This window comes from Hypanus sabinus, chromosome 10, assembly GCF_030144855.1.
Source record: "Hypanus sabinus isolate sHypSab1 chromosome 10, sHypSab1.hap1, whole genome shotgun sequence".
Lineage (NCBI taxonomy): Eukaryota > Metazoa > Chordata > Chondrichthyes > Myliobatiformes > Dasyatidae > Hypanus > Hypanus sabinus.
The window spans coordinates 124,656,084-124,670,683 of record NC_082715.1 but is presented as its reverse complement, the minus strand read 5'-3'; the positions used below and the strand labels follow the sequence as shown (position 1 = coordinate 124,670,683).

The following is a 14,600-nucleotide window of genomic DNA, read 5'->3' as shown; positions in this document are numbered from 1 at the left end:
TTATGCACTTAATAAGTTTTCCCCTCATTCTTCTGAAGTCGAAAGAACATAGCTTTAACTTTTTGTCCGTTCTTGACCAGAGAACACACTTATCCCAGGAATTAGCCCAGATAAAATTTCTTCTGGACTGCCTGAAATGCCAATGCATCCTTTGTTAAATAAACAGACTAGCATTGTTGCAGGAGTTTGCAGATGATGTAAACTTAACAAGGAGTCTTTTCAAATCTATTTCAACATCAAGTTTTTGGAAGTTTTTCTTACAATCTGTTCCACTCTGCCTCTTTGCCTAGAGACTTGTTTATTTTCTTTCCTGGAAAGTATTGATCCAATTCCATTCAATAAAGTTAGCATAAAAAAAATACTGAACCAACTTTTCAGAGAATGCATTCCAAATCATAACTCAACACAATAAAAATAAATCATCATCTCCCAGCAGGCTTTTGAAGCAATTTAATAAATTTATGCCCTCTGATTAGGGAATCTAATGCCAAAGAGAATAGTTTTTTCTCTAAGTACTTCAAGACTTTGAACTTGGCTAATCAAATCTCTGCTTATTTTTTCCTACTTTATGTAGAATGGCACAGTTTCTTTGGAAGAGACTTGCTTAAAAGTTTAGATGGTAAAATTAGGACAACACACATTGATCAATGCCAACAAGTTCAAAACACTACCACAACATTATCATTGCATTGTGTAAACTGAAGGAAATGGTGAGTAAACTCTGCTGGAATATTGGTCAAATGTTGACTTTATCCCTCAGGAGATAATCAGTGGACAGTAAAGCTAACAGCGACCCTAATACTGAACCTTCTACTGTATTTTGTCATTGATAAAAACAGGCAGCTTGAAGTAGAAGATCAGTAAGTGTTTGGGCAGAAAGTAATCCATCACAATGCCCATTAGCAAGATAAACTAGTTCATTGCTGCCTGACACGAGAACTGAGATTATTTTTTGTAATCTTAATTGCTGCTACAGCAGACAAGGGGGAGAAAAGTAACCGAATTGAATTCTGAATTTTTCAGCATATTGGGTAATTCACGTGGCATAGAAATGAGGGGGAAGCAATCTGAAGAAACAGTTATGATTGTTTGGAAGGATTTAAGATTCGGGTAGCTGAAATACATTCACATCTTCAGAGGGATATGAACCAAATACAGGGAAATGGGATTATCTCAGACACCTGGACTAGCATGGATGAGTTGGGCTGAAGGGCCTGTTTCTTTGGTGCATTACTCCAACTCAACAATGCACAATTCAGGCAGATCATTGAGAGATCACCGATGAGAGAGGATAGTTGGAAGGCTGTACCAATGGCTTTCATGCACTAGAAATATGAGAATGATTAGACTCCCAGCTCTTTCTCCTTGGGCGGTCATCATTTCTGAGCAAGTCTAGGAGAAATCCAACACGCAAGTCAAGCACGGTAAATGCAGCCAAGGTTTCTTTCAGTTGTCAAATGTACTCTGTTCTATGAGGCAAACCGGCTGCATGTTGTGAAAGCTCAGGATTGGTCTCAAATAAAAACAGCACACCAGCAGTGACAAAAGAATATGGTTAAAAAGGTTGACAGACCCTTTTAGGGGAGGGACAGGGAAACAAAGAAACTGGAAAAACTAAGCCAGCTCTATATTGCAGAAAATAATTGGAAGCTCAGATAAGCGATTAAACATGATTCTGCCAGAATGTTAGTGACTGAGTAATTATCTGTCAAAATTGTCAAGATTCATCACTATCATATAAGCAGTATTGCTGCCTGAAATCTCGTTCATTCAGACTCACCCGGTGACAACACCATGAGAAGCCAACACATACTTCAAATCATCTCACTGACAGACGATAAATCAACAACCTGTTATACTGATTAAAAATCTATTATTGACTGATTTACTTATATATAAATTCTGTAACATAACAGCTGGCAAACTGCAGCTCTTGAGAACCAGGCAGGAAGCGTTCCAAATTCCAGTAACTCTGGAATAAACTGGAAGGATAGCTGGCTTGAGGCAGCACATTACTAAATCTGCATTTGCTCAGTCTGCTGTATTTTAAAACAACGGTGAATTTACCTGGATTTGGCAACTGTTTAGAGGGGCGTAGCCATCAAAGCCGGGCTTCCACGAAACCACGATCACGTGCGCCGTCTGGTTACGAATCCATAGGCCAACTGGTGGTTCTGGGGCCTCTAACAAGGACAAAAAGCGAAAAGAAATCAAGTCCAAGGCATGTGTGGAACAACTTTCAGTTATAAAGTGACTATTAGCTAAGTAGGTTGCAAACCCAAGACCGCCCTTCAATCACCACTAACCCAGTGGGGAGTTTTACTTCAATTATCAGCACATTCATCACATTAGCAGGTCACAAAGGTGTCTTTCTTTGGCCATGCAGACCCAATCACTTCATTCCCTGCTTTCTATTCCTTCTTAAACAAGGATATTGTTGTAACTGGGGATGGGGGTGGGATTTTAGAACTTATTCCAGTAACATGGCTGTGATAAACTGTAGATAATGTTCCAAAGCTACACCCCCCCCCCCCCACCCCGAGCAGTGCAACTTCCAGCTAAACAATCAGGCATTCTTCAAATATTCAGATTATTAGGGACTGTGTAGCACACCGTGTTGTGTTTAATCAGTTGCTGACTCATCCTCGAGACTCATACACAAAGGGCTGGTCCAAGTTAGAATCCACATTTTCAGCTGTCCTCACTAGTAGCTGCCACATTGTACTTGTAACTAACTATCCACAGCTTTAGCTTTTGTCAGTTTTCCCAATGTTCCACTCATGGGACACCTCACCATCACCCTCCATCAACAAATTCATCCATATCCGTCTTCCACACCGCCATCACCATTCCCCATCACGCTCCATCCAATGTCTGAACAGCCTCGCTCCACTTTACCCGGGAGATCTTCCTCAGCCCATTGTCCAGCAGCAAGCAATCGGCTGGAGGAACTCGGCAGGTCAAGCTGCATCTGTTGAGGGGTGTGGATAAAGGAGTTGTCGATGGATTGGGTTGTCGAACTACTAAGCCCTTCCAGCAGATTGCCTGTTCCTCCTGTTTCCAGTCTCCTGTGTCTCCATCTGAACTGGTGCCCTTTTGGCTCCAGTCACTCTTCTTTCATTTGAAAACCATATCTTTCAAACAGCACACCACTTCTCCCCAAATCAGGGGTTCCCATCCTGGGGTCCACGGACCCTTTGCTTAATGGTATTGGTACATGGTATAAAAATGGTTGGGAACCCCTGGCTCTAAATCCTTCCAGGATTGAGTATGCTCCTTGAAACCACTACCCCCCCCCCTCAGTTTTTCAGAACCCTTTTAAATATGAATTATTTTAAACCCTCCGAAAGTGCCTCAACTTTTGCTCCAAGCTACCCTTCATGCCAAAGATTTTTGAGAACTTATGCTTCAACCACTGCCAAGATACCACAGAGCAATGTTTATGAAACTGAACCCATATGGGTACTCAATGTTTTTAGGTCATCATCATTATGTGCTGTGCTGTCTGACATAGGTAATCATGGTCCCACTAATGATTGTTCTCGGCAAATTTTTCTACAGAAGTGGTTTGCCATCGCCTTCTTCTGGACAGTGTCTTTACAAGACGGGTGACCCCCAGCCATTATCAATACTCTTCACCGATTGTCTGCCTGGTATCAGTGGTTGCATAACCAGGACTTGTGATATGCACCAGTTATTCATACGACCAGCCACCACCTGTACCCACGGCTTCACGTGACCACGATCGGGGGAGCTAGGCAGGGTGACCTGCAGGTTAATTGGGGGTGGGGGTGGGGGTAAGAGGAAGGCCTTACATGTCCCTTGGTAGAGACATATTTCCACCCTGCCAGCCAAGGCAGGGCAGGGCAATAAACTTATAGAGGCGTATTGGAGGTGTGCATCAGTGCGAATTTTTTAGGGAATCATTCCTGCTCTATTGGCATAGCTTTCTCAGTAAAAAATTAGAACATTACTGTCGAACCCAAGGTGAATTTACGTTACTGGAATGCAAGGTTACGGCTCCCTTAGGTGCTGAATTTAAATGGTGCACTTATCACAACGTGTCAGTAGCACATACCTTTGATGTTAACTTGAGCTTTCCTCGAAACTGTAACTCCTTTCTTATTGTGAGCTTCACAACTATATCTTGTCTGTTTATCGACACCTGAACAGGTAAACAAGTTTTAAAAGTTAGAAAATGACTTGACATTGCATGCTTTTATAACGTGAGCAGCCAAGACTTTTAAAGGGTTAGAATGCATGATAACTTGCAACAACAAAAAACAGATTTTTGGTAATTATGAATCAAGTACATCTTTCAAACGCTCATGTCTTGCATTCTAGGAAACATACAAAGCCGTCTGAAGTGGAAAGCTGATAAGGCATTCCCGACACAGCGGAAATTTTAAAAAAATTACTCTGAACCTGAGATACATCTATCCACGGATGCGCTGGGACTCATCATCAGTGATGTAACCTGGGGTCATCGTGCGTTTCGGGTCTTTCAACATCAGACATTCTCACCCAGACGACCCAGTGGGGTTGACCAGGCTCTGACTTGTCTCCCAGCACAGGTCACACCTCTTGATCCATAGCCCCTAAAGCTCTGGGGGTAAAACACTTCCTTTCCATCCAACTCAGGATGGTTTGCGAACTCCAAACGATAATGGAAGCCAAGTGCAGTATTCTACTGTTTTTCCACTGATAAATGTACACCATCATTCACGGTTGTGAACTTAATGGATAATAACAATTTATACAAGCCTTTGTCTGCAAACTTCTTGTACGATGATGGTTGATAGGCAAGATACGTAGTGCCAAAACTATTTGTAATCAGCAGTCAATCTTGCCAATAAAGAAATGAATAAGCAAAACAATGAATTGGTATAAAGGGCTTCATTTTAATTTCCCAAGAAATTGTCCATTGTACAAGATCAGTTAAATTTCTAGTTGGATTCATAGAACGCAACAGCACAGAAACAGACCTTTCAGCTCATCTAGTCTGTGCTGAACTATTAACCTGCCTAGTCCCTGAACAGCACCCAAACCATAATCCTTTCTACCCCTCCCATCCACATAACTATCCAAATTTCTCTTAAACATTGAAATCCACCATTTCCATTGGCAGCATGTTCCACTCTCTCACCACCCTCTGAGTTAATTTCCCCCTCATGTTCCCCTCAAACAGCTCACCTTTCACCCTTAACCCAAAACTTCCAGTTTCAGTCTCACCCAACCTCCAAGGAAAACGCCTGCTTGCATTTATCCGATCTATACCTCTCATCATATTGTAAACCTCTATCAAATCTCCCCCTCATTCTCCTATGTTCCAGGGAATAAAGTCTTAACCTATTCAACCTTTTCCTATAACTTAGGTCAAGTCCCTTCAACATCCCAATTAACTTACTCTATACTCTTTCAATCTCATTTACAATTTTTCTGCACATATAAGATTATTAAGGGATTGGACACACGAGAGGCAGGAAACATGTTCCTGATGTTGGGGGAGTCCAGAATCAGAGGCCACCGCTTAAGAATAAGGGGTACGCAATTTAGAATGGAGTTCAGGAAAAACTTTTTCCACCCAGAGAGCTATGGATCTATGGAATGCTCTGCTTCAGAAGGCAGTGGAGGCCACTTCTCTGGATGCTTTCAAGAAAGAGTTAGATAGAGCTCTTAAAGATAGCAGAGTCAAGGGTACTGATTGTGGATGATCAGCCATGATCACATTGAACAGCGGTGCTGGCTCGAAGGGCCAAATGGCCTACTCCTGCACCTATTGTCTATTGTCTATAATACCCCAAATTAGGCCTCAGTAAGGTCTTATACAATTTCAACATAACATCAATGTACTCAATACATTGATTTATGACTCTATTGGAATGATGGGTCTGTATTCCCAGATCCCTCTGTTCTACTGCACTCCTCACTGCCCAACCTCTCACCGTGTAAGCTCTACCCTGGATTTTCCTACCAAAGTGTAGCACCTCACACTTGTCTGCATTAAATACCATCTGCCATTTTTTCAGCTCATTTTTCCATAAATCGGACAAGGGGAAATCAAGAGATACAGGGAGAAAGTTGGAACAAGGTACTGAATTTAGATGACGGCACAGCTACCGTGGGAATCAAATGGGTACTGGCCGGACATTTAACAATGTTTATGTAGAGAGGAATCTGGGGGCCCAAATCCATAGCTCCTTGAAAGTGGCTCCACAACATGATAGGGTAGTGAAGATCGCATATAGCATGCTTACGTTTGTTAACCAAGGGACTGAGTTTAAGAATCAGGTTAGTTAGTCACTTCATTACTAGTTTAATTAGTCTGGTACATCATGGGTTAAAGGGCCAGTTCCTGTTAAGTACTGTTCTAGGTTCTAAGTAAATCTGCTGAACCATCAGTGAAGCCACAGAAAACACTTCAAATTATAAAACATCAGCTTTATAATCTATCAGGGACAGTGACCGGAAGTATTATTTCACAACAGTTAAGTCGTATGAATTCCCCATCTCAGACAGAAGTCTTTTTGAAGTGAAACAAAAGCACATCTTTTAAGTCAAGATTACACAGGATTTCCCAGAAACGACAAGGAATTACAATGTAATGAGATCAGAAATTACAAGCTCAGAACAGGGAATCGCTCAAGTCTATCTCTTTGCTCAATAAGATATTGGGTCTATCTTAGCTGATTGCTTGACCTTTTGAAGGTACATCTCTGTCTGGGTGTCCCTGGAGAGAAGGTACGATGTCCACTGATGGGCAGCATAGAGGGCAGGGGCACACTCCAGACCCAGAAAACATTTTAATTCTTGTTGCCACTGTTTTAATGAAAAAAAAAGCATGCTATCTTCTGCCAACCTCTAAAGATGGGTCACCAGTGGCCATAAGAAATCCAGTCAGTACTGTTCACAATCCATTACTACGAGAAAGCATGCTACCAGTACTTCAGTCAATTCATACCGTAGCTGCATCTATGACTAAAATGCTAATGAAACTGAATTGTGATCAGACTCAATGAGAAAGAACTTCAAGGTATATAAGACACATGGGAGAATATTTTGTAATGCTCCAGTTTGTAAAAACAAAACTACTTAGGCATTTCAAAAAGAAACAGCTGATCTGTCCATTGGCCTCAAATCCTTTCCAATACAAACTCTAGCACTCTCAGCTCCCCAAGGCTGAAAATGCACATCTCAGCTTAGAATAAAAACAGTGACGTAATAGTTCTCAGCTTTTTGGGAAGTGGAGAATTGCAAGGATGGAAAATATTCTAGCAAAGTTCAACAGATGTACTGAGGAGAGCGTTCTAACTGGTTACACCATCATCTGTACAGAATCAGAAAAAGCTGCAGGGAGCTGCAAACTCAGCCATCTCCATCATGGAGAACATCTTCAAATCATGACACCTCAGAAAGAAAACATCCATTATTAAGGACCCCCATCACTCAGGACGTGCTCTCATTACCACCAGAGAGGTGGTACAGGAGCCTGAAGAGTCACACTCAACATTTTAGGAACAGTTTCTTCCCCTCCCTTATCAGATTTCTAGACAATTGACTAAATGACGAACACAATTCCCATTCCAACATGTCAGACCACGGCTCCTCTACTGTCATGATGAGACCACATTCAGGGTGGAGGAGTAACACCTTATTTTCCATCTTGGTAGCCTCCAAACTGATAGTATGAACATCGATTTCTCAAATTTCTGGTGACTGGCCTCACCCCACCTTCACCATTCCCCATTTCTGTTTCCTTTCTCACCTTATCTCCTTAGCTGCCCACCATCTCCCTCTGATGCCCCTCCTTCTTCCCTTTCTTCCATGGTCTTCTGTCCTCTCCTATCAAAGTTCCCGTTTTCCAGCCCTTTATTTCTTTCACCAATCAACTTACCAGGTCTTTACTTCACCCCTCCCCTCTCCTGGTTCCTCCTATCACCTACTATCTGGTACTTCCTCCCCAACCCCCACCTTCTTACATTGATTTCTCTTTCTTTCCAGTCCTGATGAAGGGTATTGGCCTGAAACACTGACTGTTTACTCTTTTCCATTTGTGTGAGTTGGCTTGGATTTCCAGCAGCTACAGATTTTTTTGTATTTGTGCTGGTACCTCACTACTTTTAAATATATATATTTGGCATGTACTACTGCCACAAAGCAGCAAATTAAACAACATATATCAGTGATATTAAACCTGATTCTGATAATCTGGAAAAGTTATGTCTGCTCTGACATAATAGCAAGGCCCCTTACATCAAAGGCCATCATAGCAAAGGAAGTATCATCAAGTCCTTTCAGAACCTTGCAGGTTTCAAGGAGACCACCTTTCGATGTTCTTACCTTCAGAGTTTTTATATGCTACTCTGCTATTTAAGAAGGGTGGGCAGCTTCAGAAAGGAAACGATAGACCTGTTAGCTTGACATCAGTGGTTGGTAAGTTGTTGGAGTCGATTGTTAGGGATGAGATTGAGGAATACCTGGAGGCATATGACAAGATAGATCAAACCCAGCATGGTTTCCTGAAAGGAAAGTCCTGCCTGACAAACCTACTGCAATTTTTTTTGAGGAAATTACAAGCAGGGTAGACAAAGTAGATATAGTAGATGTGGTGTACTTGGATTTTCATAAGGCCTTTGACAAGGTACCGCACATGAGGCTGCTTAGCTAGGTAAGAGCCCATGGAACTACAGGGAAGCTACTAGTGTGGGTGGAGCATTGGCTGATTGGTAGAAAACAGAGGGTGGAAATAAAGGGATCCTATTCTGGCTGGCTGCCAGTTACCAGTGGAGTTCCACAGGGGTCAGTGCTAGGACCGCTGCTTTTTACGAAGTATGTCAATGATTTGGACTATGGGATTAATGGATTTGAGACTATATTTGCCAATGATACAAAGTTAGGTGGAGCAGCAGGTAGTGTCAAGGAAACAGAGGCAGCAGACACTCTTAGGTATTTTAGGGGAATGTGGCAAATAAAATACAATGTTGGAAAGTGTGTGGTCATGCACTTTGGTGGAGGAAATAAACGGGCAGACTATTATTTCAACGAGGAGAGAATTCAAAATGCAGTGATGCAAAGGGACTTGGGTGTCCTCCTGTAAAATACCCTAAAGGTTACCCTCCAGGTTAAGTCGGTGGGGAAGAAGGCGAATGCAATGTTGGCATTCATTTCTAGAGGTATAGAATGTAAGAGCAGGGCTGTGATGTTGAGGCTCTATTAGGCATTCATGAGACCACACTTGAGTATTGCGTGCAGTTTTGGGCTCCTTATTTAGAAAGGATATACTTATACTGGCAAGAGTTCAGAGAAGATTCACGAGAATGATTACAAGAATGAAAGGGTTATCATATGAGGAACATCTGGTAGCTCTTGGGATGTACAAACGTATTTCCTGGAGTTCATGAAAATGAGGAGGGATCTCAAAGAAATATTCTGAATGTTAAAAGGCCTGAAAAGCTGATGGAACAGAGTGGAAAAGGAGGGATATGGCAAAACTATTTTCCATGGTAGGAGAGTCTAGGACAAGAGGGCACGTCCATTTAGAACAGAGATGCGGAGAAATTACTTTAGTGAGAGGATGGTAAGTCTGTGGAATTTGTTGCCATGAGTGGCTGTGGAGGCCAAGTCATTGGGTGTATTTAAGGCAGAAATAGATAGGTTCTTGATAAGCCAGGGCATCAAAGGGTATGGGGAGAAGACAGGGGAGTGGGGATGACTGGAAGAATTGGTCAGCCTGCGACTGAATGGCAGACACTTGATGGGCCAAATGGTCTACTTCTGCTCCTACATCTTATATGATTCAGATCTTAAAGCTTCAAAACTGCATTTCTGTCAGTATGTATTTACTTTGAGAGATGGCAATGTTGGAGGGTGCCATTGTCCTTGGTCATTGCTACACAAAGTAAATCAGATTATTAAGTTTTTCGTGGATTTTTCCTATGGATAGTATACCATTACTTGTGCCTGGTTAACGAAATGAACTCATTTAAAAATCAAGCATGTACAAAACATCCTAGCAATTCCAAGAAAAGCGCAGAAATTTTCAGAGCTGAAGATTGTTTTTCAGCCCAAAAGTTTGAAAACATACACACGTCACAAGCCCATTGGTCCATCCACTGTTTCAGAATATTTCTTTGAGATTTTCATGAACTCCAGGAAATATATCTGTACATCCCAAGAGCTACCAGATGTTCCTCATATGATAACCCTTTCATTCTTGTAATCATTCTCGTGAATCTTCTCAGAACTCTTTCCAGTATAAGTATATCCTTTCTAAATAAGGAGCCCAAAACTGCACGCAATACTCCAAATGCTCCATTTGTTGTGACCGCTGACCTGGGCTTCTTGAAGACTGAAGCAGATAGACAAAAAAGGTCTTAATTTGCAGCAAGCTTTCTCTTCAGGACCCTCTCAATAGAATCTTCCTGAACTCAAATTACATCAACTCCTATAATTACAATAGTTACTTCAATATTTTGAGTGAGACAAACATCCCCATTGAATTGCATGTTTGCAAAGGAGCACACACTGTAACTGACAAGATAACTTTGAATATTAGAACATCTTTGCTAGGACAAAGTTACTCACATGACTCAAAAGTCTGAAAGTTTCCATCTGACTCAAAATACTGCAGCAGCTACATTAGATTCTCAAAAGGGAGGGTGAACATCCAGAAGTTGTGGTGCACACTGACACCAATCACAAAGGGGGAAAGAGTATATGGAGTTAGAAAAGAGGATCTCCAAGTTAATTATCTCTGTGCTAGTCAGGCAGGAATAGGATGATAGTACAGATGAATGAATGGCTGAGTAGGTGGTGCAAGGGGCAGGGTTTCAGATTTCTGAATCATTGGGATCTCTTCTGTGAAAGGTATGTCACAGGACAGATACATCCCAAACATGAAGACGTATTCTAAAAGGGGAATAAAGCAACTGTGGCTGACAAGGGAAATCAAAGACTGCATAAAAGGAATAGAGAAGGCATATAATATAGCAAAAATTAGTAGTAGTTAGAAGATTGGGAAGCATTTAAAAACCAACAGAAGGCAACTGAAAAAGCCATCAGTGGAGAAAAGATGAAATATGAAGGTGTTAGCCATCAATATCAAAGAGGATACCAGAAGTTTTTTCAGCTATATAAAGAATATTAGGGAGACAAGACAAGAGCCCATAGTATTATGGGAAAGTTACTTGCATGCACAGAAGATTGGCTGACTGGCAGAAGGAAAAGAGTGAGAGTCAAGGGGGCCTCTTCTGGTTGGCTGCTGCTGACTAGTGGTGCTCCGCAGGGGTCAGAATTGAGACTGCTTCTTTTGACGTTATATGTCAATGATTCAGATAATGGAATTGATGGCTTTGTGGCCATGTTTGCAGACGATACAAAGATAGGCGGAGTTGCAGTTTGTGTTAGAAAGCAGGGAACTTTGACAGATTGGAAGAATGGACAAATAAGTAGCAGATGGAATATAGTGTAGAAAGCATATGGTCATGAACTTTGGAGGCAAGGCATAAAGAAGTAGGCCACATTCTAAACAGGGAGAAAATTCAAAAATCGGAGATGCAAATGGACTTTAGGGCATCTATGTGCAGGATTCCCTGAGGATTTACTTGCAGGTTGAGTAGGTGGTAAGGAAGGCAAATGCAATGGTAATGCGCTGATTAAGATTTTATTGCTATGCTATTGGTATTTCATTTTAGCAATTCTGTAAGAGCAGTCTGTCCTGATTTTAGCATGGTTGGGTTTGAGCTAAAGATAAGGGGACATGTTGTTCAATTTAGGAATATTGTGTCAGCCAATCGGAATGGTAGAACTGAGAGAAGGTCCAGAGAATGCTGGGTGGAGAGGCTTTGGTGATGGACAGTGGTGTGAGTTGAGGTCTTTTTGGCAGGAGCTGGAAGAAGACAGGAGGGAAGATGACTGAGGATGCCGTCCCTGTTGCACCAGGTGCTTTGTGCAGATGAATGGCTTCACGGAGGAATAACCAATACTCCCGTGGGGGAGCCCAACTGTTCAAGATGGATTTCAAACAACATTCAGAAAGTGCTGTGTGCTTTCACACTGACCGAGGGTCCAGTGTGTGAGTTAAACACAACTACAAGATGATCTCCAACTTATATGCACATTTGGACTGGGTTAACTGTAATGGGCCTTTTTGTTTTTTCTCTTTTCTTACTAACTCTTCGATGAAGCTGACATTTGTAAAATTACTTTCCTTATAACTCTATGCAGTGTAAAATCTATTATTTTTTGCCAATGGCCAATTACACAGGGGCAGTATTTACACAGTATTCATAGTGATCGGCGTTCGGTTGGTCAAGACATCCCAACTTCCCGGTTTTGGTGGGACCCAAGTCATACCAACCCTAGACATATGGAGTCTGAGAAAGGTGGTTTTCTCACTGTTAGTGAAGGGCTAACGAGCTGCATCTCTGGAGACACCCAGTGAAAAGGGGTTTCACGATGTTATCTTCCATTTCGAGAGGACTAGAGTATAACAGCAATGGGGTAATAGTCTTTAAGGCACTAACAAGGCCTCACTTGGAGCATTGTGAGCAGTTTTGGGCCCCTTATTTAAAAAAGGATGTTCTGGCATTGGAGAGGGTCCAGAGAAGGTTCATGAGAATGATTCTGGGAATGAAAGCGTTAACATATGAGGAGCGTTTGATGGCTCTGGGCTGTACTCACTGGAGTTTAGAAGAATGAGAGGGGATCTCATTGAAAGGCATAGAAAGAATGGACAAGGAGAAGATGTTTCATATGGTAGGGAAGTGTAGGATCGAGGGCACAGCTTCTGAATAGAGGGATGTCCATTTAGAACAGATGAAAAGGAACTTCCTTAGCCAGAAAGTGTTAAATCTATGGAATTTATTGCCCTGGATGGCTGTGAAGGCCAAATCATTGAGTATATTTAAAGCAGAGGTTGACAGGTTCTTGGTTGGTCAGGGCATCAAAGGTTATGGGGAGATGGTAGGAGAATGGGGTTGAGATCGATAATAAATCAGTCAAGATGGAAAGGTGGCACTGACTCGACGGGCTGAGTGGCCTATTTCTGTTACAGTGTCTTATGGACAGAGAACCCACACACCCAAAATTAGTATTGTGAGAGTCTCTGAGTACACAAAAATCTCAACTACTGATGGAGTGTAGGTACATCTATGAACCATGGTCATATTTGATGCGTTAATGTCACAAAATAGCTTAAATGACATGGGAGCTTCCTTGAACTCCAGCACAATGATGCAAAGTAACTTGGATGAATATATCTGACATCTGGTTTGATAAGGCCATTTAACACAATCCCATTATCTTATGTTTGGCTGATGTGTGTACATTTCATAGTCATATCAGTTCTCTGACCATATTTCTTGACTAGCCTGTACACTGTAGACAGCACTGTTTGTTACACAGCTGGTCTTTTTCATTTCAAACAGATAATGGTTTATGATTTGCATTAGTACCAGTTTCTGAAGACTGGTTGTCATTTGAATTGCCTGCTATAGTCACAAAATTCCACTGCCCCTGACTCCCTCACACCGTCCACCCGAGTCATTCAGCAGCGGTTTTAAACAAAATCTGTATCACTGATGAAGAGCAAAAATACTGCTGGAAGAATTCAGTGGGTCAAGCAACATCTGTGGGAGGAGAGGTACCAACAAAGTTTTGGATTAAGACACTGCATCAATCTTGGTTTGACCCACTGAGTTCCTCCAGCGGATTGGGTGTTGCTCCAGATTCCAGCATCTACAATCTTTAGTGTTATCATTTATGAAGACATGAATATTATCTGGCATTTAACGTCTAATTAGCTTATGAAGGCAGAGGTACTGGGTCTTCTTTTACCAGTTTAGTTTGTTAGGTTTGGTGTGAAGAGCCAACAGTGTGAAGGAAAATAAATGAACTTTGATGAAGAATACATGACAAATCGGTTTGTAATTGTTCTTTTTCTTGGCACAGCAAAGACAACAAGCTCACAACAACCCAGGATAAGAGTTCCTGGCAACAGATTCGCTTTTTTTTTTAAATAAACAAAAACAAACTTCATTTTTAAATAATCAGCTCTACATGAAGACAGATTTCATCAAAGTGAGTGCATAGGAAGTAGAATTCACACTTTCTCATAGGCCTGGGTCATACGGCATGGAAGTAGGAATTCAGTCCAGCAAATCTGTGCCAGCAGCAAGTACCTAATTACACCAACTGTTCATTATTTGCCCCATATTACCCCTCAACTCCACAATAGGGCCAATTTACAGTTGATAATTAACCTGCAATCCCTCATCTTTAGAATAGGATGGGAAGGCAGTGGATCTTGAACAGGGGTTCCCCACTTTTTTATGCCATGTACCTCTACTGTTAACCGAGGGGTCCATGGACCCCAGGTTGGCAACTCCTGATCGTGGAGAAACCAGAGAGTTTGACATTAGGACTGATCTTGGCTCACTGGAGCTGTGAGACAGTTCACAGCCACTTACAATTTGGTGATCAGCTGAGTCAGTCTATTGGTTGGTGTTGTCCATACCCTTGTGTTGGCAGAGAGCTGCTGAGAAGATTGGGAACAGAATACAAACATGGTGGCTTCTCCACTGACAGGATCATGGTTGATC

General features: G+C 41.8%; 1 protein-coding gene across 1 annotated transcript in view; it reads right to left on the bottom strand.

The window, feature by feature from the left end:
• mertka (c-mer proto-oncogene tyrosine kinase a) overlaps positions 1 to 14,600 on the bottom strand; it is a 163,772-nt gene that overhangs the window by 67,355 nt on the left and 81,817 nt on the right. Inside the window, exons 5-6 of the mRNA XM_059982877.1 lie at positions 4,079 to 4,165; positions 2,068 to 2,183 (exon numbers count right to left, since the gene is read on the bottom strand). Of these exons, the coding sequence (XP_059838860.1) occupies positions 2,068 to 2,183; positions 4,079 to 4,165 (203 nt within the window). The remainder of the gene's footprint in view (positions 1 to 2,067; positions 2,184 to 4,078; positions 4,166 to 14,600) is intronic.